The 22,909-nt window shown below is 40.8% G+C and overlaps 1 protein-coding gene and 1 long non-coding RNA gene across 2 annotated transcripts; one reads left to right on the forward strand and one right to left on the reverse strand.

Annotated features, from left to right (window-relative positions):
- Positions 1-2,496: 2,496 nt before the first annotated feature.
- On the reverse strand, positions 2,497-11,318 carry LOC130139041 (uncharacterized). Its single transcript, XR_008817282.1, has 3 exons — positions 11,215-11,318; positions 3,014-3,298; positions 2,497-2,938 (listed from the first exon to the last, which is right to left on the reverse strand). It is a non-coding gene; the product is annotated as an uncharacterized LOC130139041 (long non-coding RNA).
- Positions 11,319-18,604: 7,286 nt separating this feature from the next.
- On the forward strand, positions 18,605-19,034 carry LOC115667190 (ras-related protein Rab11D-like). The gene is made up of 2 exons (XM_030588801.1): positions 18,605-18,753; positions 18,842-19,034. Exons 1-2 carry the CDS (start codon positions 18,605-18,607, stop codon positions 19,032-19,034), a joined length of 342 nt encoding a protein of 113 aa, XP_030444661.1.
- Positions 19,035-22,909: the final 3,875 nt, after the last annotated feature.

Genomic DNA, 22,909 nt, shown 5'->3' on the forward strand with positions numbered 1-22,909 from the left:
CCCAAAGCTACAAAGTGAACAATTTGAGATCCATGATATAGATTATACAGTAGTTATTTATATTATGCACTATACACTTCAGTGGTAGCGAACCCCCTTTCTGATTGAAAGTAGCAGAAAAGGAAGGAAAAGAGCGTGGAAACAGAAACCCAGTCACTTCTAAAGAAAGCAGCTCCAACAGCATCGGTGTTAAACTGACTAGATCCATGATGTCACTGTCATCTCCACGGTCATTCCTGTTGTTTTCACAATTAGCAACCACATTATGGTCCAACTCATCACTTCCCCAGCATCCAATGATTATAGATGGTTGCTTAGTCTACTGCATGTGGACTGTTATAATCTCCAAATATCGATGGGCATAAAAGTTTCTCTATATCATTAACGCACAGAGCTGTTTACATACTATTCTAATTGCTTCTCATTCGATAAATACCAACAGTCCAGGTTCTATCCACCTGTAGAAACCACTTAGAACGAGATTAGCAATCTAATATAACAAATTGAAAGTTAACCATTTCTTACGCCATGTTTTTTTTTTTGAAGTTTTGACATTGCAGAAGTTGGTTTACAATCGTATTTGTTACGATTGATTGCCACCATACATCCCAAATACCATCAGCAATGGGTACAACTCTCCAAAAGGTGCATGAACAAGCCTAAAAAACGATCCGAGCGAAAGCATATACTTCAGAAGGGAAAACTGAGGATGCAATAAAACGGAGAGAAACCAACAAAGCAAAATACCTTTGATCAGCAACATTCAATTCCCATCTTTCTTATTTTTTAGCATATCTATCTTAACATATGCTGCCCCGTTAGAAACCTGAATCAAGACAGAGGAAGTAAAGACGCTAAATAGGAACTCCAAAACTAACCACTACATGATTGATAATAGATATAGGAACTACGCATACCTCATCCAATGCGTTATCCAAAAGTTCTGCAAAAGCCGAAAAAGATGCACAAGCAGCATATAGAAGCTTATAGACATCTAACTTCCAGATACAGAGATGATCAAACTTTGAAAGATAGGCAAGTTTACCTCCAATAGCCCACTTATAACTGGTTGCATTAGAATGTAGAAACTTCAGATAAACCCTGACATGATCAATGCCACCTGGATCATCCAACAGACATAAGAATATGTACCGGTAAAACAAACACTCGGAACTCAAAAAAGGGCTACAACCACAAACAAGACAGCGATGCTCTAACCTGGAACTGACAGCGATATGCACATAAAAAATTGAATAATTTCTCAAAATATTTCCAAGCACGCATTTCAATACACTAAAACAACGACGAAACAGAAGCAACAATGTAATTTAACCCTCTTTCCGCCACAACCTCAACATATCGCAGCATCAAAACTGAAGCAACAATAACCTAAACCAAAAACAGAAAAAAGCACAGACAGCCGCAAATAAACGAAATGCCACCTGAGTAGGAATCCCAATTGCCACCAGGACCGCCCTCATAATCCCCAGCCTTCCAGAACTGCTTAGCAGAGGCTGGAGGAAGCCCTCGGGGATAACGACGCCCAGATTCCTCTTCTTGGAAGGCCTTCGCCATCGGATTCACTGCTGCTATCGCTGAGTTCGATGAAGGACACGGGCTGTTTGTCCAAGACAACGTCTTTCCACGAGGATGACAACACAACCGCCTCTTGCTCCACACGAGCGTCCATGGCTTGCGACAAAGGAAACACCAGTTACCCATACAATTATTTCTTAAAGAAGGAAATCCTTCGTGTTATAGACTAGAGCTGATCTTATTCTTGGTCCTGAACCTAGTGATATGCAACATGGTGGATGTGTACACGGGCCACACTGACTACTTGGTCGTCGTCAATTCTAAGAATGTCTACGGCGAAATAGCAACTAAACTAAGGGAATGAAATCAACAAATTAAAATCAAGTTATTGGATCCATCATATGTCTAACCTCTCCAGAAATTAATCTGGCTCTCAGGCTGAGAGCAGAACATGGAGCATCGAGAAGAATTTGATCAAAGCTGTCGGGTATAAAACCTTTGGAATTCTCCAGCCCGGTGCCCTTGCACTGGTTCGTTCCTGGCCCATTCCTCATTCTTCTCATACACTTCTTCCTCCCCTCAGCTCAGCATGCATAAGTTCTCTCACTGCTATTATCATTTTGTTACTATAGCATTCACAACATCAGAGATCAGTGCTTTGTTACTTACAATTGGAATATAATTTAAAGAAGACAAGCGAATGAACATCACATGCATCGGGGGGAAGTTAAGAACTACAAGCTACGGTAGGAATATACAGATTTGACATCCCATAATCATAAGAGAGAGATAGATATTCGCTCATTTCCAGGGGGTGTGCAGTTGATAGAACGAGTCCTAGGATCTTACATGGCTCACTCAAAGAGACAAAAACAGGCAGAAAAAATTGAAGAGCCAAAGTCAAAGCTAGGCCCAATAGGATCCAAGAAACAAAGAACCGAACTCTTTCTCTTCGACTGAAAAAAATTCTGCATCAGGAATTAAATAGGAAGTATGCACTAGAAGGCAACTTCAATTGGTTTACATGACATCAAGCAATCTCAAAAGAAATCCCTGCTTAATCCTGTGTAGACATCTCAAACAAGACAAAGAAAATCCCTCCAGCCTAGACAGCTCAGGGAAGTAAACCACACTACTCCACGAGTCAATTATACACAGGACGTGAAGTTTTAAGTGAAATGAGGACGTCCATAATTCTGCCACGATTAAAGGAAAGAATGTCAGCCTGAAATATCCAGACTTAGTACAGAGAAAATGAGCATTCAGCATAGCACCTTTGCCTAAGGTTCAACTCCAAGAACTTCTAAAACACTTGAAATCTTTTGATCTTCATGTCATCCACATCTCCTCATTCCAGATGGCCGTGCTTCCTCTTCTTGCTTTCCTTCGCTCTCTCTACGACCTGAATACCACAGTTATAGCTCAAGTTTAATTGCACGTTGCCACGCGGCAAAGTAAGTAACTGAAGATGACTTACCAGAGGCCATCCATGCATAGAGGTGTTGGCCATAGCTTGCAGAGCATTCTGCGCTTCATCCTCCGTTGCGTACTCCACAAATGCAAATCCTCGTTTATTTCCCAAAGGCACCGGCGGCAGTGTCAAATGCTTTACCCTTCCAAATGGGCTGAAGCGCTCCCTTAAATCTTCCTCCCTTACCGAAGGTCGAACGTTTCCCACAAACAACGTGGTGGTCGAATCAGCTTCAGCATTCTTTCCTTGGCAATGTTGCAATAGAAGAGCACGCCCATCTAAGACAGTTTTCTGGAGAGAAGACAAATGCATTATGAGCATATTACAAAATGGAAGTTTATCGAGAAGAAAAAAGGAATGTAGAGTTTGGGCAAACGTTACTTTCATTGAAGAAACAATTTACAATATAAATACATAGGGTTTAGGGCTAAAAACAATACAATGACAATTATGCCCTTTAGTATAAACCTAATCTACCAATACTCCCCCTCAAGTTGGTGAATGTAAACATGTCAACAACTTGTTCTTAAAAGTACAAAATAAATCACGTGTTACCGGTTTCGTGAACAAGTCCGCGAGTTGGGAGTGACCGGGAATATGAAGAGTGCGCAAAGTGCCATCTTGAATTTTTTCACGAACCAAGTGACAGTCAATCTTGATGTGTTTGGTGCGTTTGTGGAAGACGAGATTAGTGGCAATGTGGATGGCCGCTTTATTATCACAAAAAAGATCAGCACTGGTAGTGTTGACGTGGAGATCCGAGAGAAGCGTGCAAAGCCATGTGATTTCGCAAGCGGCAGACGTCATAGCACGATATTCAGCTTCTGCTAAGGAACGGGCAACAGTGGTTTGTTTCTTGGAACGCCATGAGATGGGACAAGAACCAAGAAACATGCAGTAGACAGAAACAGATCGTCGAGATGTAGAACAAGATGCCCAATCAAAATCTGTATAACCATTAACTTGGAGAGTAGAATTGGATGGGAAAAACAAACCAGTGCTGTAACAGCCCGGATTTCGATGTCGATTTTCGAAGGCTTAAGAGACTATTTTTGGGAATCTGACGTCATATCACGCTGGCTACATACATTTGGAGTTAGTCCGAGTAAAAATTGGAATTTCGCCCCGGGACCGGAAAAATGACGGTTTTGCCCCTGTGAGCACCGAGGCTGGATTCGGAGGCCGTTTGAGGTTATTTTTCGAGGCCAACGCCATTTTTGGGTGGCCATACATACCAGGAGTCGTTTTGGACAAAAATTTGAATTTCGACAAAAATTGGAAAAATAATATTATTTTATTCCCGAAACTTTGCAGTCGATTTTCGGGGGCTTAAAAAGTGAATTTCGCGATTCCGATGCCATATTATATTGGCCACGCACATATGGAATGCGTATGTGCGAAAATTGGAATTTTGACCTGGGACTGAAAAATTACCAAAATGCTCTTGGACCCATTTTTGGTAATTCCGAATTTTGGATTTAATTAGGGGACTAACCAAGGTGAGTTAGGGCTAAATCAGGTCTGGTCAGCTTGGGTTAAGGACCAATGACCATTTTACCCCTAAATAATTGGATAAGAAGGAATTATAGCCATTGGATCAAAGGCAAAATTGTCCAATAGCCCTAGATCTTGACACTTGGAATCCACTCACCCATTGTTGACTCACTTGGACCAGACCATTTCTCTCTCTCGTGAGATTCATTCGGTCATTTCCCAGAAGAAAATCTTCTTCTTCTCTTCCGTTTAGTTACTGTGAGTTCACGTTTCAGGCATTTTCTGCAGTGCTGTTCACTTGGCCGAACGGCCCAGCCGGCCAGGCTGGCTGACCCACCTACCACCGCACGCCACAGCACCCTTGGACCTTCCTCTCACCTGTTCGGCCATCCACAGTCCCATTTCCAGCCCAAACAGAACAAAACCAGCAGCAAATCGCCTCCGCCGGCGTCGCCGCGGACCGCCGGCTTGCACCCGAAACGCCGCCGTCGATCCTTATCGCGCGTCGGTGATCGACCGCCCGTTCCCGTCGTCCCGAGTCGTTAATAGGCGAGTATAAACCCCTAAACCCTTAATTAGTTTAATTGTGCATTTTTAGGGGTTAATTAGGCCTAATTGAGGGTTAATTAGGTTTAATTGTGCGTGTGATGTTTTGTATGGGTCATTAGGATCTAATGAGATGTTTTAATGGTGGATTAAGGCCCAAAACAGCCCCTGTTTTGGTACTGTTCACTGAGTACCGAAATTGTGTATTTTTGTCTAAGTTTTGTACTAATTGAGTTCAATGGTTAATGACTTAGAATTGGACATTTTAGGGGCTAATTAAGCTTATTTGAAGCTTAAGTAAGTGTTTTTGGTAGTTGGGTGATTAGGGTATGTGATTAGGCCTTAATGTGATTGTTTAAGTGTGAACTAGTGACTAAGGCTTAATCTGCCCTGGTACTGTTCATTAGTACCGAAATTGCATAAATTTGTCTAAGTGTGGCACTAATTGAGTTCAATGATTCAAGACTTGAAATTAGGCAATTCAAGTGTTATTTGGACTTAATTGAGGCCTAATTAAGTGTATTTGGTTGTTGGGTGATTGGAGTTTGAGATTAGAGCCTAATGAGGGTGTTTAATTGTGGTTTAGTGGACAAAATGTGTCCTCCCCTGATACTGTTCATTGAGTACCGAATTTGTGCAATTTGTCCAAGTTGAGTACTTAGTTGAGTCATTGGTTGATGGCAAGTAATTAGGCATTTTTAGGGGTTATTTAGGACTTATATAAATCCTATCTATTGACCCAGTACCAATGAGAATGAGGACTAAGTCTAATTTGCCAAGGCGGGCCTTAGGCGCATTACATTGAATTGTAATAAATGTGCGGAATTAATGTTGAATGGGTTGGGTGAGAACGGAAATAAATTGATTGTATTGAGGATGAGTTGAATGCGTCTAAATCGAGCATGAGTATGTTTGGTATATTAGTGTGGGAGATCGACCTTGAGTGCCTTGGCTTGTATTCATCTCTCGTGACATTGTGTGGCTGATTTTGTGGAGTGCGATTGGCCAATGATTGGTTTGAAATATGTGTTTGAATTGTGAATCGCACGTTGGGCCGCACGGTATTAATTGGGCCAATTGAGCACGTGCTGTGATATTGAGTGATTGGATTTCATTGGCGCTCGTGGTGCATTGCATTGCATAACATGGACACGCATTGTGTATGCCAAGAGTGTGGCATGTGGTGAAATTGTGCGAGAATGCGTGTCTGCCATGAGCATGTGATCACCTAAAATACCCTGAAGCGTTATACGCTGGGTTCAGATAATAATAAGTTGTGTGATCACCTAAGGACCTTCGGGTCGATACCGTCCTCATGCACTTTGAAGCAGGACGATGCCCGGTACGTCCGGAAGGCGACCATCCTCATGCACTTTGAAGCAGGCTCTGGTTCGCAAGAAGATCAGTGTTGCGCCTCATGCACTTTGAAGCAGGCTAGAGACACTGGGCCAGATCGGTTGCTGCGCCTCATGCACTTTGAAGCAGGCTAGACGCACCGGGCCGTGAAAAATTGATGACTCGAGTCGTAATAATAATTAATTGGGCAAATGTGCCAGTGTGGGCCAGTGGGCCAAAGAAACGTGCATGACATGTCAATGACATTTGCATGCATAAACATGCATTGAATAGCATGCGAGTGTGTGAGACTCGGTGTATGAGCATGTGATTGGCGTACGTGTGATAATGTGTGCCACGTATGTCCCGTGATTATTACATATTGAACTGTCTAACCTGCAGGGTCAGAGAATTGTATGATTATGATTGTGTTATGATTTTAAATGTTTGTTTCCGGTCAGGAGATTGCATGTTAGCCTAATCTAGGTTTAGGGGGTCATACTCGCTGAGATTCGTCTCACGGTTGTGTAAACCGAAACATTTTCAGACCCCCAGCCGTAGGATGCCGAGGACACCACCACTTTTTGGGATACTGCATTTCATCCAGCGGTCGTTGAGCGTGCACCCCTGTGGAGACGGAGCAGATCGGAGAAGTGGCTGTTTGGTTATTCCTAGGAGTTGGTGTTTTATTTGAGTTGTTGGGAGCACTGTAAAAGAGTTTTAAAATAGTGATATAAGTATGTACATATTTTCTGCGTTGATCGTTGTTTATTGCTTGGCTATCCTTAGTCTCATGCGATTTATTGTATGGGTGTATATATTTATTTATATACGTGGCTTCCGTATGTGTTTGATCTCTGATTGGGCATTGGGTCGGCAATGCTTCCTGGGAGCGTTGCACCATAATCGACCGTCGACGGAATGTTGCGTTCCGGTAGAGTACTGGGCGTGACAAGTGCCGGGATTATGCTTGAGATACCGCACAATGCGAAGTACGGCATTCCAATGGTCTTCATTAAGAGAGTGCATAAATTGACTAAGATGTTGCACTGCAAAAAGTAAATCTGGACGAGTTACATTAAGATATAATAATCTACCAATAAGTCGTCGATATGAACCTGGATCCTTAAGAGTTGGAGAGGAATCCGAAAATTGTATGTTGGGTTCCATTGGAGTATCAACAGGATGTCCTCCAAGAAGACCAATGTCAAACAAAATATCAAGAGTGTATTTCCTTTGTGACAAGAAAATCCCAGACTTAGAATGAGAAACTTCAATGCCCAAGAAGTATTTGAGAGTACCCAAGTCCTTAATGCGAAATTGTGTGTCAAGGAATCGCTTGAGAAGTTGAATCATAACTTCATCATCACCCGTGATAACCAAATCATCAACATAAACAATGACAAATGGTCAAGAGAGAGCCATGGACCAATGTAAAAAGTGAATAGTCCGCCTTGGACTGTTGAAAACCAACATCAAGCAGTGCAGAAGAGAATTTAGCAAACCATTGCCTCGATGCCTGTTTAAGGCCATAAAGTGATTTCTTAAGCCGACAGACTAAATTCTCCCCCTTAGTATGAAAACCCAGTGGAAACCTCATGTAGACCTCTTTGTCAAGATCACCATGCAGAAAAGCGTTATTTACATCTAATTGGTAGAGAGGCCAATGACAAATTGAAGTAAGAGCTAATAAAGTGCGAACGGTTACCATTGTAGCAACAGGCGCAAAGATGTCATGATAATCAATCCCCTCTGTTTGAGTGTAACCCTTTGCAACGAGACGAGCTTTGTAACGCTCAATGGTGCCATTAGACTTATATTTGATTCGGTAAACCCATTTACATCCAATGGGTTATTTGTCAGGAGGAAGAGGAATAATTTCCCAAGTGTCATTCTGTTCAAGGGCCTGTATCTCAGAAGACATTGCCTCCCGCCACTTGGGAGATTGACACGCAGCGTCATAAGTTTCAGGTTCTTGCTTTAAGGATATGGAGGCTAAAAAAACACGGTGAGTGGGTGAAAAACGCGATTACAATAAATAATTGGATAAAGGGTAAAGATTACCTGATTTAGTTACCTTATAGTCCGAAAAGGATTGATCGGAGGCCACAATAGCGCAATGGTAGTCTCGAAGATATCCAGGTGGATGGCGTGGCCAAGATGGCCGAGGCACGGCTTCGGGTGCAGTGGGTGATGGTGCGGCTGTGGGTGCAAGGGGCTGAGGAGGTGAGGTCGGTGCAAGTACCGGGGTGGAGGGAGGAGGGGAGGTTTCACCAAGATCGGGTATGGGTAATGGAATTACCGGGGTATGTTCTGTTGTGGTATGGTCGATTGTTTGATGAAAAGGAAAATCTTGTTCATAGAAAATGACGTCGCGACTGGTAAAAGTTGTTTGGTCTTGAAGATCATAAAGACGGTAACTTTTGTGGTTTGTGGGATAACCGATTAGAACACATCGGCGAGATCGGGGGCCAAATTTATCGGAGTGAAGATGGCCGGTAGAAGCGTAACATAATGAGCCAAAGACACGAAGATGAGAATAGAAAGGTGGTTTGCCATAGAGAAGGTCATACGGGGTTTTATTGTGTAAGAGAGGACTAGGTAGTCTATTAATGAGATGAGTAGCAGTTAAGACACAATCACCTCAAAAATGAAGAGGCATACTAGAATGAAAAAGCAACGCACGAGCAACATTGAGCAGGTGACGATGCTTGCGCTCAACAACTCCATTTTGTTGAGGAGTGTGAGGGCAACTGCGCTGGTGGTGAACACCATGGATGCGAAAAAACTCTTGCAATCGAGAGGAAAGGAATTCAATCCCGTTATCATATTGAACATTTTGGACTTTGGTTTGAAATTGAGTCTCAACAAAAGCAAAGAAGCGAATCAGAGAATTAATTGCATCGGACTTAAAAGTAAGCAAAAAAATCCAAGTATAGTGCGAATAGTCATCAACAATAGATAAAAAATAACGACATGTCTGATGTGTAAAATGAGAATAAGATCCCCAAATGTCAACATGAATAAGCTCAAAGGGACATAAAGTAGCAATAGTGCTAGACGCAAAAGACAGACGCGTTTGTTTGGATAAATGACAAGCATCACATGGACTTAATCGTTTTGCTAGACTAAAACATAAGGTTTGTTGCAAAGTGGATAAAATTGACTCAGATGGATGTCCTAAGAGGGTGTGCCAAAGTTGAGGTGAAGAAGTTGCAATAGAGAGGACAGCAGGTTCGGTAGGAATCTCCAGATAATAGAGACCACCACGCTCATGGCCCCGACCAATGATCTTCTTCGTCAAGAGGTCCTGAAAAAGACAATATTTAGGAAAAAAATGTGACTAAGCAATTTAAAGTTTGAGTGAGCTTGGAGATTGATAATAAGTTGTATTTGAAAGAGGGAGCGCAAAGGACATTGTCAAGGGAGATAGTTGAGGTAAGAGGGGCCGAACCGTGTGATGTCACAGGGACACCAACACCATTTGGAATCCCAATGGTGGGATGTGGAGAGGGATAATGAGTCGGGTTTGTAAGGTGACGAGGTTCAAATGTGATGCTGTTAGTGGCGCCAGTGTCAATAACCCAAGTATCATAATTAAATGAACTCGAATATAAGCCAAGAACATTACCTAAGAGGTTGGCTTTTGGGATGTTTACCTCTTGCAACAAACGCATCAGTTGCTTATATTGATCATTTGTGAACGAAGGAGGTCCCACATCGGAAGTATGGTTGGCCTTGTTGTCCGTGGGCCGAGAAGAGGTAGATGGCTGTCCACGACGTTGCTTGTGGTTGGGAGGGAAGCCTTGAAGTCGAAAACATACATCCCGTGTATGTCCCAGGATGCCACAGTGGGCGCATCTTTCTCGACTGCGGGACGTGTTCATCCGTTTAGCCAGGTTGGCGAACGAAACGGGAGCACCAAGAGAGCCGGGCTGTCCGTGGGATGAGGAATCCGCGTATGGCCGCGGAGTATGGTTGCCGTGAGTGCTAAGCAAAGTGTTGGTCTGATCGGACAGTGGGCGATCCAATTGGATATGGCGGTGCGACTCATCCTGAAGAACTAGTGCATATGCACGTGCAACACTAGGTAACGGATCCATTAGTAAAATCTGACTAATAACATTAGCGTACCTCGGATTGAGACCCATGAGAAATTGAAACAATCGCAGATTCTCTTGTTGTTTGGTAATGATAGAATGAGCTGAACAAGAGCATTGCGGTAACGGATCCAAATTATTCAATTCATCCCAGTAACTTCGCAAGTTGTTGTAATTATCACCCGTAAGGACCATGCCGACGAGATTAGATCCAGGGTTATCAGAAGGATGCATAAAATAAGGGCTGTTCAGCTGCTCATGTGCGGGAGCGATGGCTGAAGAGGTTTGAGAATTGTCTACCATGGCGACTTGTGGCGACCGATGAGGAGGAACGTCAGGACCAAGGCAGCAACAACGGCGAATCAGTGAGGATGCAGCAAATCGCAGACAGGTTCGCGGGAGGCAGAGATCAACACCGGCAAACAAGATCTCGAGAATTTCGACGAGAAAGCAAAACTAGACCGCTGGATGGAAGCAGCGACAACACTGAGAAATCAAACCATGCCGGCGAATCGATCTGACCGAATCAGAGAAGGATTAGATATTGCTTAAGGGACGTGAGAGACGAGCTTCGAGAATCACCACTCTGATACCATGTAGAGTTTGGGCAAACGTTACTTTCATTGAAGAAACAATTTACAATATAAATACATAGGGTTTAGGGCTAAAAACAATACAATGACAATTATGGCCTTTAGTATAAACCTAATATACCAATAAGGAAAGACTTACATTGTAAATCCCGACAAACACAGGTGGCTGTCTCCACTGAGTCGAATTCTATACTCCCATAACCCATGGAAACTTGCTCCCCATTTACCATCTGCTTCTCAATCAGTGCAGATAACAACCATATTGTAATCAACAGCTGCGGCTCAAAAAACGCAACGTCAATTTTTGTGGCCCAAAGGATTTACCGAGACACTAAGAATTTTCCTCTCCCCCACTCGTTCGCAGAAGTGGCTTCGCAGAACCTCCTCAGTTGTCTCATAGTTGATATTCCTAACAAAAAGCGATCTTTCCTGTGAAAGCAAACTTAAAAACATAAGTATAATCCCCTAAAAGAAAAAAGAAAGCAGGAATTCCTCCTAAATAGTTTTCTGGATGCTGCTAGTATTATATGCAAAATTGCTGCATCAACGATCATCTAAAGCAACCGATTCCCCAGACAAAAAGACAAACTTCTCAGAACGAAATGGTAAACTACTTCAACCGGAGGAGAATACCACGAAGTGCGAGCACAAGCAAATGCGGCAACATAACTCGGAAGGCAAATAGCAACAAGTAATGGCAACCAAACAACACTCGATGGCAAACTCGTCCGAAACGATCATCTAACACAACCGATTCCCCTGAAAAAAGACAAACCACTAGGAGCGAAATGGTGAACTACTTCAACCAGAGGAGAATCCCACGAAGTGCGAGCACAAACAAACATTAAGAATCACTTCCAAATAGACACCATTCCATTAAGAAACGCAAACGCAACGATCCCATGAACAAACATAGAAAGGCAGCAAACAACACTCGATCGCAAACTCGTTGGAAACGATCATCTAACACAACCCCGATTCCCGAACAAAGACAAACTAGAGCGAAATCGTGAATTACTCGAGATAAAAGGAGAATACGACGAAGAGCGAGCACGATCAACCGCGGTCGAGGTTTTGCCATTCTTCGCAGCAATCTTTCGAGTATCCATGGCGAAAATCCTAACTCGAAGCCTGAGCAAAACTCCGAAACAGAACCTCCAAACGAAGAGGAAGCTCTCACTCCGGTATCACTTGAGCTCTCTCGTCTGGGAAATCATGGAGCTATAGAACTTTATAGAACATTATCTTTGGCGGGAATACTAATGCTGGGATATATTTGGGAAAATTATAAAAGGACGGGCATTTTTTCGATAACTTTGAAAATTGAGTTAATGATTGGGCTTTTTTCTGCAATTTAGGCTATGAATAAATTACTCCTTCCAACCGACTAACGAAATAAAGTGACTCATAAATTTAAGCTGTTGGCATGCTTAAACATGCAATAAAGCATTTCTCTTATATTAAGTTCATGCAACAGGTTAGATGCGTGAATAGTTCTATTACTTGCCCCTACCTACGCCCCAACGATGGAACATTTCATAAGCTTTTCCTAAGATCGTGCATCTTTCTTAATAAATGTAGTTCAAATCAACAAACAGGTTCATCGGGATATCTTTCTCAAGCGAGCTGCCTCGCAACTATGCGATCAGTACGTGCCGCAATGTCCTTTGAGACCCGCCTGCTAGAGCACCAAGAAGAAGATACGATACTTACGGCATCATTTTGCACCATGTTTCATGCTGCGAAGACAATAAAATGCATTCGACCAACCAAAAAAAAAAAAAGACAATAAGATGCATGACTAATGGCTTGGATGGACAACAAGATATGCAATGCAATTTGCTTCTTTTTTTCTTTTTTTTGAGAAAGTTGTTCGGCTTACTTTGGCACTTTGGAAGAATTTCTAGGCAGGATCTTGTTATCCTGTAAGAGTTATCATGATGATATTTTACCAAAACCAAGCAAGCGCAACATTGATGGACGACTTGCATTGTACCTATTCGAGTCATAAATATATCTGTCCTTCTTACTCGCGCGAGAATTTAGTTTAGACGAGTACCCATGCTTGCACAATCCCCTGGAGCCATCTAGAGCAAGCGCAAACCTGAGCTCGGATAAGGTGAATTGAAGAATCGTCGAGCACCTCGTTGTTAGGAAAAATAGGAATACATGTAATGAAATGCACAAGGGTTAAATGTACTTAAGTTCCGTGAACTTTTATAGTTAGTTCGTTTTTTCGGCCTCGGTAATGTTTTTTTTCACATGAATAGTTAATCCTTGTGGCGGCTGTAATAACGGGACACTGGTAAGATTTCTGACACGTAATAAACAAAAAAAAGTGCTCAAACTTCGTTACTGTTCACATGTGCAAGACCCCTCATTGATCAGTCTAGTCACAAGCACTCTAATTATCGAAAAACACCTGGTCAATATCTGTATTGATATGAGCTTCTTTATTTATGATTAAACATTAGCAAAAAGTACTTTTCTTTTGCTTTTCTGTTCAAGCTTAAAAAATTATCTAAATCTACAAATAAACTATGCAAAATTATATGCGACTTTACATGTCAACTTTTACTATGTTGGCGAAAACTTTAGGTGTTTTAGGTTAAAAACAAGCCAAGTGGGTTCCTAGCAAGCTTTAGATCATAGCAAAAAATAAGAGGCAAAAACTTCATTGAATCACGTTGTTTTCAAGTTAATCATGCTCGTGTTATGTCCGATTTGTGTTTCTTTTGACAATTCTGTTTCGATGTTTTTTGAAGTAATGGAGCCTGCACCATGTTAGGTTCATGCTTCTTCTATTTCATGCAACATTTTGAGTAAATTATCGAACTTACGAGCCATGTGCCTTTGAGTGGTACTTCTCATATAATCCAAATAGCGGTCCAATTGTGTCACAACTGGTGTTGTCGCCATTTGTTCGTTTGAAATTACATGAACCAATTTGAAAAATTTACGCATGATCTAAAAACAAAGTCGCATGTTATAAAAGTTTCTCTCTCTAGATCTTCCCTCAGCTTTGAAGTGTTTCCCAAGTGTTTGGATACACGCTTTCGTCTCACATCAGTTTTATATCAAAGCAGAAGTTCGTAAGTCAATTGCCGTCCAAGACCAACTTTTGGATTAGAGTTTTTGCTGACCATTGTGATCAAGCTATAGCATTAAATCTAGCCGTGTGCCCCGGGTTACAAAAAAAAAGGGGAAAGATTGTGACATAGAGCTCTCGTTTTAGGCAACCATGCCCGTCGAGCGCTTCCCTACCGGCCAGGGATTGATAGCGCACCTACGAAACATGCCATTACCAACGATGGAATAATCGCTGAAATCCAATACAAGCACCGTTCTTGATTACATGGGAGATGATGTGAAACTTTCCTAATTATTATCATCTTTGGTAAGTCAATTTAGATGTCGATGAGCATGAACGGAAAAGAACTAATGATTTCATGTAAAGATCCAGATATTTGTTTTTCCATGTACAAAGCAGTTTCGTTCATTTACTCATTGGAAAAGGGCTTAGCCCAATTCCCCGTGTGTGAAGCAATTTCATCACTTGACTCGTTAGAAAGGGCTTCTGGGCAATTACACCGAGGTTCCATTTCTCTTTTACTAGTTATCCGATTAAGATATTAGTTTTACCGATCACACCATGTATATCGGTGTTGATGCATTCCTCTAATTAGCTTTTTGATTATGTTGATATTGTGATTTATTGAGTTGTTGCCAAGTTTTGGCTAGTCTTTCCCTTTCCTCTTATCTTTTATGTGATTTTCTTCCTCTCTTGCTATCTAATTTTCTATCCGTTCTATGATTCTCAACAAATCTTTTGCTATGCGCTTCCGTCCTACGTCACCCAAGCTGGACAATACCACCAGCTCCAAGTGGGTGCCATATCCACACGAGAACACTTAAAAGAGTTTCTTAACGGCGACAAAATTTTTCGAAATGGTCATAATTGGTCTCTAATGCTAGTCGTGTCTCCATGATGGCTCGAAAATTAAAAGGTTGGCAATGTGGCATCAAATGATTGGATCCAACTTCAGTAATCTCTTTCAATTACAAACCTACCCTGTTAAAAATCAATTATGTCCGATGGGTGTGACTTAATCCGCCACGACTAAATGTAGAGCCCGAAACAAGGGCCGACTTTGTTTCTCTACAATAATTTTCTATACCCAATGTTACATTTCTTTCCTTCCAAAAAGTTGCACGTCCATCTCAAATATATGACCATGAACTAACAAGTGTTGAGGTTTTTGGTCTTCTGGAGATCTAAAACTCGTGCGGCCTAGACTAGATGATGACCATACAGGGGTTCATCTCAGAAGTGGTGTCTCTAGTTATCCAATTCTTTATTCATTAGGAGCCGTCAGGGCTTCAACCTTACTAACTCACCATCCTCTTCGACCCTGATTGCTTTTTGACACGTCCATGAGCCGCCAAGCCTCTGGTCACGTCGATGAACCCCTTTGAGCATATAGTCGTATTAGATTGCAATGACCAATGAGTCTGTGTTTTTCGCACGTTAGGATTATGTTAGTGTTGACATCCAAAAATGACTAAATCTTTTTAACTGACATGACACTGCTAGGAGTCGGTGATCTTGTCGCCGAGTTATCAATAACGGAGACGCTGTGGTCAATGACCATGTTTATCAATGACCATGATGCAATTATTGTTGGAATTACATAAAATTGATTATCAATGAGATTGAGCACGTCGGATGAGAAGGCTGCAAGCATTAAAGAAGAGCCATAAAGACTTCAAGAAGGCTTCATAGCTGTTTTGTTTTATTTATCAACGATGTGTGGTTGTTATGTCTTCTTTATTGAATGTTGTTGGCGTTTGTGAGCTTTAATTCCTATACATAGAGGGATGAAGGTATGAGTAGTAAATTAAGCCATAAGCACGAAGCCCCAAAGAGAAAGCATTCTCAATAAAAAGTTCTCCAAAGTTTCCAAAGTTTATTATTATTCTTTTGGTACCAACAATAAGAGGATATCGAAGAAGAAGTGAGCTCAGGTTATCTAATATTGTACTTAACAAAGACATATATTACCGATTTAGTTAGTGTCCTACTGTGAGAAGGAAAACCCTACTAATATAGAGAAGCTTTCGTTTTTCATAAATCTTGATCCGAATGGCATACATTCTCCACATGGTGTTCACTTCTAAGAAAGCTTTAAGAGTTGTTGGGGTTGGTGAGATTCTTTTGCCTGGAAATTTTTTTATAGTGTGCTTTTCTTTTTACCTGGAGAATGACTAGTGTTAGATAAAATATTCAGATCATAGTGTAGTTTCCAGCGCATGAAGCTCTTTACTTAATTTTCTCCCTCACTAACTTAATTTATTTTATTCTTAGTTTAACATACTTCCTTATATCAGTTACCTTCGAATCATGTATATCATCGGGGAAAATTATCCAAAAAATCCAAAACTTATTACACTTTTGCCAATTCAGTATTAAACCTTTCAATTTTGCTAATTAAGTCTTGAAGCTTTTCACGTTTTTTCAATTGAGTTCATACAGCCAGTTTTGGCCGAAAATCGCTGACATGGACACTGGCCGTTCTACGTGGCGTGGTCGGCACTGATGTGGACAATTTATAATAATATTTTAATATTTTCCAAATTTTTAATAAACTTTTTTTTATTTTTTCTTTTCTTTTTCTTTTTTTTTCTTTCTCTTTATCTTCTTCACTTTCTTACCGTGGCCAGCGGCCAGCAAGGGATACGATTTCTCTACTCTTCTAGGTTTAGGTTTATGCGGTGGGATTGTTATGTATGAACTCTTAGCATATGTTGGAATATAGAGCTTGAGAGATGATGGTGCTTCTAGGCGTGGCGAATGTATCTCTAGTTCTGAAGGCTCTTTGAGCTGAAGTTTTGAGATGGATGGTGCTATGCTTGCGATGGCGAAACTCTTGGTTCTTGCGTGAAGGAGGACTTTGATGTATGTGATCTGGTTCTTGCAGATTTGTGATGGCAAAACTCTTAGTGAGCTATTGAATTCGTGATCTGTACACGGTCCACCCCACCAGTTGCAGTTCTATAATGTGCTAAACCTAGCATGAGGTTTGAAGTGCTTAAAGAAATGTTTGTGGTTTAAGTATCCTGTGTCCTGTCTGTCTCTTTCTGTGTTTTGCCAGGGTTTCATTTGAAAGGTTCGTGAAACATTTTTTTTTCAAATATTTACGAATGAAATATCTTCGGATCTTCGGAACACTTTTGATAGTACAACACTGAAATGATGATTGGGTTATTGAGTGAACCTTTCCCGCTGTTTGAAATCTGCTAACTAATTTTTCGCCGGAACGTCAGCAGCAGGATGAAGCCATGTGCATCACCTAGTGCCCCGTGATTTTGCAAGTTTATAATTGGCTGCCGGTTTCATGTTTCTTTTTCTCTTACTCGTTCTACTGGTAGTTTTACTAGCTTCATTAGAAAGTGAGATCCTTTTGATTCATGGTGCTAATTCTGATTCATAGTGCTGCTGGCAGTCAAGAACGCTGAATTTTGCTTTGTGGAAGCTGGCTCTGATTTCTTTTTCCATATAACCTTTATGTGATGGATTTTTACTATTTTTAAGGTGCCTTACTCCAAGGATGTTTTTGGGATTTTATTCCCGATTCACTTAGAGCTAACATAGTGCCGGACAAGAAATTGTGTTAAGTAGAACTAGTTCCTCCATGTCTTTGCTCGATAGACTTGGCATGTGGTGGAGCTCGTTCCCAAGCCTTAGTTTAATTTTGCGTTTATTTTTTTTACCTTTGGAGAATATCTGGTTTTTCTGATGAACTTATTTATCTTAGGTTTGAAAGTAGGGCCTAGTCTTCAATAGGGTAAGTTTTGTGGACATACAAATTTCACTCGCAACTTGGAAATGGAACGCAGAAAAGGGAAAGGGAGATCAAGAAAAGTCCAGCACATTGCTCGTTACTTTAGCTATCCATGTATGATGTTACCATGAAAGCCTTATTTTCATTTATGGCTTCTCAGAGTTGGAAATTTGACAGTAGAAATCATCTAAAAATCGAACTGAAAGCATCCTGTGGCAAATTTAGTTTCAAGATCTTGATTTGATATCGCAAAATAAGCTGGAGGATGATGCAATTTCCAAATGGGGAAACAAACTCATGTTCAAGTAAAACGAGTTTGTTTGGAGATCTTTGACCTTTTCTGACCTCTGAGTTGTCTTACAAGTTACATCGGCGAGCTGTGGATAGCAAGAAGTTCCCTTCAATAAGTAATGATGGAGAGGAATTATTTCGGTTGCACTCATGTCTGAAGTTGCCTTGCATGGTCAACAGAAAAAATGCCATTGGTCTTTTGAGGATATGAAGTTGGAATTTTAGTCAACATAAATTGTCACTTGACACTAATATTAAATGATCCTGTATGCCTGCTTGCTTGGTAGTTGGAGGATAAACGTACTTTGCGTTTGTTGAGTGGACTAACGAAAGATGGCGCATTGAAGTTTAGTATGAATGTTGGAAGGAAGATTCAACTAGTATGAGTGATATCCGATGCGGGCTCTAAGTTTCCTCTTTTCACTAGGAGGGAATAACCGCATCATTTATCTTCACAAAAGCATGACTTCCAAGTTAGTTTGTGACCTTCAGAATTTAGCTAGTGTTGGAAGTTTGCAAGAGCTTAACGGGTGGATTAATGTGATGTAGGTGGGATTTATGTGATGAGGGACGTTGCTGTGAATTTTTTTAATTATCACCGAATGTATTGAGTTCAATTGTTCAACTTCTCAGGTACCGTGCCATCACTAGTGCTTACTATAAAGGAGCTGTTGGCGCTATACTTGTGTATGACGTCACCAGGCGTGCGACTTTTGAGAACGTTGGAAGGTGGCTGAGGGAGTTGAGGGACCACACCGTCCCCAACATCGGGGTCATGCTCATTGGCAACAAGTCTGATCTCCGCCACCTGGTGGCGGTCCCATAGGAGGAAGGGAAGTCATTCGCCGAGAATGAGTCACTCTATTTCATGGAGACTTCTATTGGGAAAACCTCATAACATATTTTGAAGTTAACAAAATTATCTATATATGTTTTGTAAGTCTGATCAATACTTTGAAGTATTTTCATTTAAGAAGTTATTCTTGAAAGAGAAGATGTGGCAATCATGTTCAGATTGTGAAATTACTTCAAGATGTTTAGACTTTATACTTCAGACAAAGAGGTTCAGACTTTATACTCAAAGAGATTCAGACTTTACACCAGAGATGAACTTTAGACATAAGTTTAGAACGTAAGGTCCAGAACGTACGTCTAAAACGTAAAGTCCAGAACGTGACACGTATTCAGAACATACATAACGACTAGTAATATGGCTTGAATTTCATGTTTAAAATAAATTGATTGACTCAATCATGAAGATTATTTTGCAACGGTTTAATATGCAAAATATCTTGATTGATTGGCAATTAATCTCGAGATAAGTCACTTTCCAAGCGAAGAAGCGCTAATTATGGAAATCAAGACTTTGGTTGTATGGGCAACCATATTCAGCGGAGATTCGGATTTTATCCCTCAACAGCTACGCAATCTTCTTGATGCAGTTCTGTCCAACAGGTAGATTAGAAGACGATCCTCTGGAGACTGTCTAACGACTAGTTTGAAAGTAGAGGAGTATAAAAAAAAGATCAACGTGCCGAGGAGTTAATCCAGAATGTAGAATTCTAAACTCTAAGCGATCTTCAATCTTTATACTTGCCTTTCGTGAGCTTAAACGTGTAATCAATTGAGAGGTTGAGACAGTGTCATAAGTGTATACTTAGGTGTGAGATAGTGTGATCTATTGACTTGGTATAAGCAGAACCAGCTTCGGGGAGAAGTGCATGGGCTTAAGCAGCACAACTTGCTGTAACTTCTCATTGATTTGATTAGTGGAATCCAGCCAGTAGACTGCCAGCGTGGGAGAATGGACGTAGGCTTGATCTAAGCCGAACCACTATAATTTCTTATGTGCAGTTTTTTTATCCCTAAACTCTTATCCTATCTTTTATATTGCACACTAGTACATTGTTTATAAAGTTTGCTCAAAATCTGAATGTCTTTCGGACTTTAATTTTGATCATTTGTTTCTGCTTTAAAAATTGATTAAAAGTTTTAGATCACCTATTCATCACTCTCTAGGTGATCCTTGCTAGCTACGTCAACTTCCGCATTGGATGCGACCAATGTGGAAGCAGCTTTCGCCGAAGTCCTTAGTCAGATTTATCGGATCGTGAGCAAGAAAGCAGTCGAAGCGGGTGACGACCCAGGTGCTTCTTCTGTTCCAGGTCAGGGACAAACGATCAATGTCAAAGAAGACGGAATGTCAAAGAAGACGGGTCTGTTTTAAAGAGGATTGGATGCTGCTCTAGTTAAGGGGGTTCTTTAGTTGCTTGTTGCAAGTAGGGAGGGTCTGCCAAGTGCTACCTCTGTGTATATTTTTTCTTACACAAAATGTCCTCTGATATAAATTGGAGTGGGAATTGTTGATGCAGGAATTCTGGAAAGTTGGTCTAAAACTAGTCAGGCTAGTTGAATTTGATAACTAGGTCGAATTGAAATGATGGTATTCTAATGGTGACATCATATTAACCAATACATTCCTGATTATTGCTCTGATGAGTCGAAATTGACAATGCAAGTACAAAACCCATAATCATTTGTTTTCCTTATCACAGCAAAATCTAGTATTTTGAGCTGTGCATAATGAGCATAAATGCTATTTTTGTGTACTAGGATGAGAATGAAAGCACTCTCATTTCTCAACATTATCTCAAATAACGTAACACTCGTTTACAATTGTTTCGACAACATGATTTAATTGAGTCATTTTGACAAATTTAAAACAATGATTTCTTATTTATGGACAGTCATTCTAATATATTTGCTCTTGTTAGATACTTTGTCAAATTTGTTCAAATTGCATCTTAAGGATTAAATGCCTTGCTCTCGTAACAACTAACATGTAAGCAATTGAGGTTGTTTTATTTTTATTTTTTTTCGGGACATTACTAAAAAAAATGTTCTCCATATTGATCGTGAAGAAGACGGACTAAAAAGGGCACTCATGCTTCACAAGTCATTAAAACCCGAGAGTGCCAAATCCTATCATTCTTAAGTTATAAAATAAGGTGGATTCGATTTCTACCGTTAGATTTGTTTGATGTGAATTGACATCCACTGTTGTTAGATCAAGATGAATCTCCACCGTTGGATTAATTAGATGAGAAGTGATCCTCCACTGTTAGATAAAAAAAAATGGATGGTTGTAAAGAGAGGTACTTGTGTATAAATAGGGCACCCTATCTAAGCATATGAGTAACATGTATTTTTTAGAATTTCTCTCTAAACATTTTCTCTCTCTAAAATTCTAGTGTAAGAGTCATTCAGTGAGGCCAAGCAAAATTGATGCTGCAATTTTGCATATAATTTTTCAAATTCCCTTTCCTTCTTAAAGCTGCCCTTCTTTCGACATAGTAGCAGCAATTATGCATGCCAGAAAACAAGTTAGGAGAAAGTCTCGCCTTTTTTTTAGGCATTATACGTTTGTTTTTGCCTTTAATTTTACAGGCAAGATTTCTTCGTGTTAAGAATATCAAATTTAACACTTCTGAGGAGGCTTGGAGGAGCCACTTTAGCAAACTAATAGAGAAGAGACCAATTCTCCGGGTCTTTGATCCGGCCACCGTTGAACTGGAAGCCATTGAAGCACATAATGGCTTCTTGCACGGCCTTCTCTGTCCGGAACCCGATATAGGCAAATCCCGGCTCTGACCATCGCTGCACATGTTGAAACACACTGGTTCAAAGAAGCGTTCAAGGAAAAGAGAGGGCTCGCAAGAATAAAAAGAGAAAGAGGGTGAATGCAGCACATACTCGGTCACATGATGCAGACGTTTGTAACTTCACCTATGGCGGAGAAGAGGTAGCGCAGGCGGTCCTCTGCCACGTGGTCGGACAAATTTTTTATGCGAATTCTCAACCTGCACATGAAAAACCCCCAGAATCATTGGTTCCTTCTTTCCGAGTTCAACACCAAAAGATTTCCATGAACACAAACGGTAACAAAAGTAGTATTTAATCCAAATCGAAACGAAATTTTCTGGAAAACAATTACAGAGAAACTAGCTGGATGAAGACTTTTTAGTTTACTTTAAAACACAATTACAGAGAAAACAAAAAACTATGAAGATTGGAATTGAGATGCTTATACTTCTTGAAAAGTAGAAAATGGGAGAGTGGAAACACACTCTCACGCGCGCGCGCAATTATTAATATTCCCTGTACACAACAACTACAATTTAGCAGACCAAAAGGAGAAACACCAAAAGGCAGTTCTAAATCGCTCTCCTATCTATGCAATAAGTTCAGCGAGGGAAGCTAGAATCCACGTCACACCAGGCGCAGCTTGAAGACTCGAGATTAAAATGCACTTGGGAATTCTCTAGCCAAGAAACAGAGACGTACAGATGAAGCAAATCGATTCACAAATCAATCATTACATCAAGATCAAAGGAAATCAATCCATCGATTAGTGAACCTAGAAGCAAGACGCACCTTCAATGCCGCCAATGGAGACGGAGATGAGGAAGAGAAAGGGAATGGGGTAATTTCTGGTCAGTAATTTCCAGCCACATAAGACGGTCGGCGTCCTCGTCAGTAATTTCTTATCAAAATTTGCCGGATAGACTCAATTGGCAAAAGTTGAAAAGGTTTAAACTCTGGTATGTGAACATATGAAGTATAAAGACTAAAGAAATGAATTTCACTATTGAGAAAAAGACCTATAAGGTGCGCATGGCAATTATTCTGTACCCGGGAACT

This window comes from Syzygium oleosum, unplaced genomic scaffold (genome assembly GCF_021117445.2).
Source record: "Syzygium oleosum isolate NSW1041296 unplaced genomic scaffold, Sole_v2.1 Sole_v2.10, whole genome shotgun sequence".
In the NCBI taxonomy this organism is placed as follows: Eukaryota; Viridiplantae; Streptophyta; class Magnoliopsida; order Myrtales; family Myrtaceae; genus Syzygium; species Syzygium oleosum.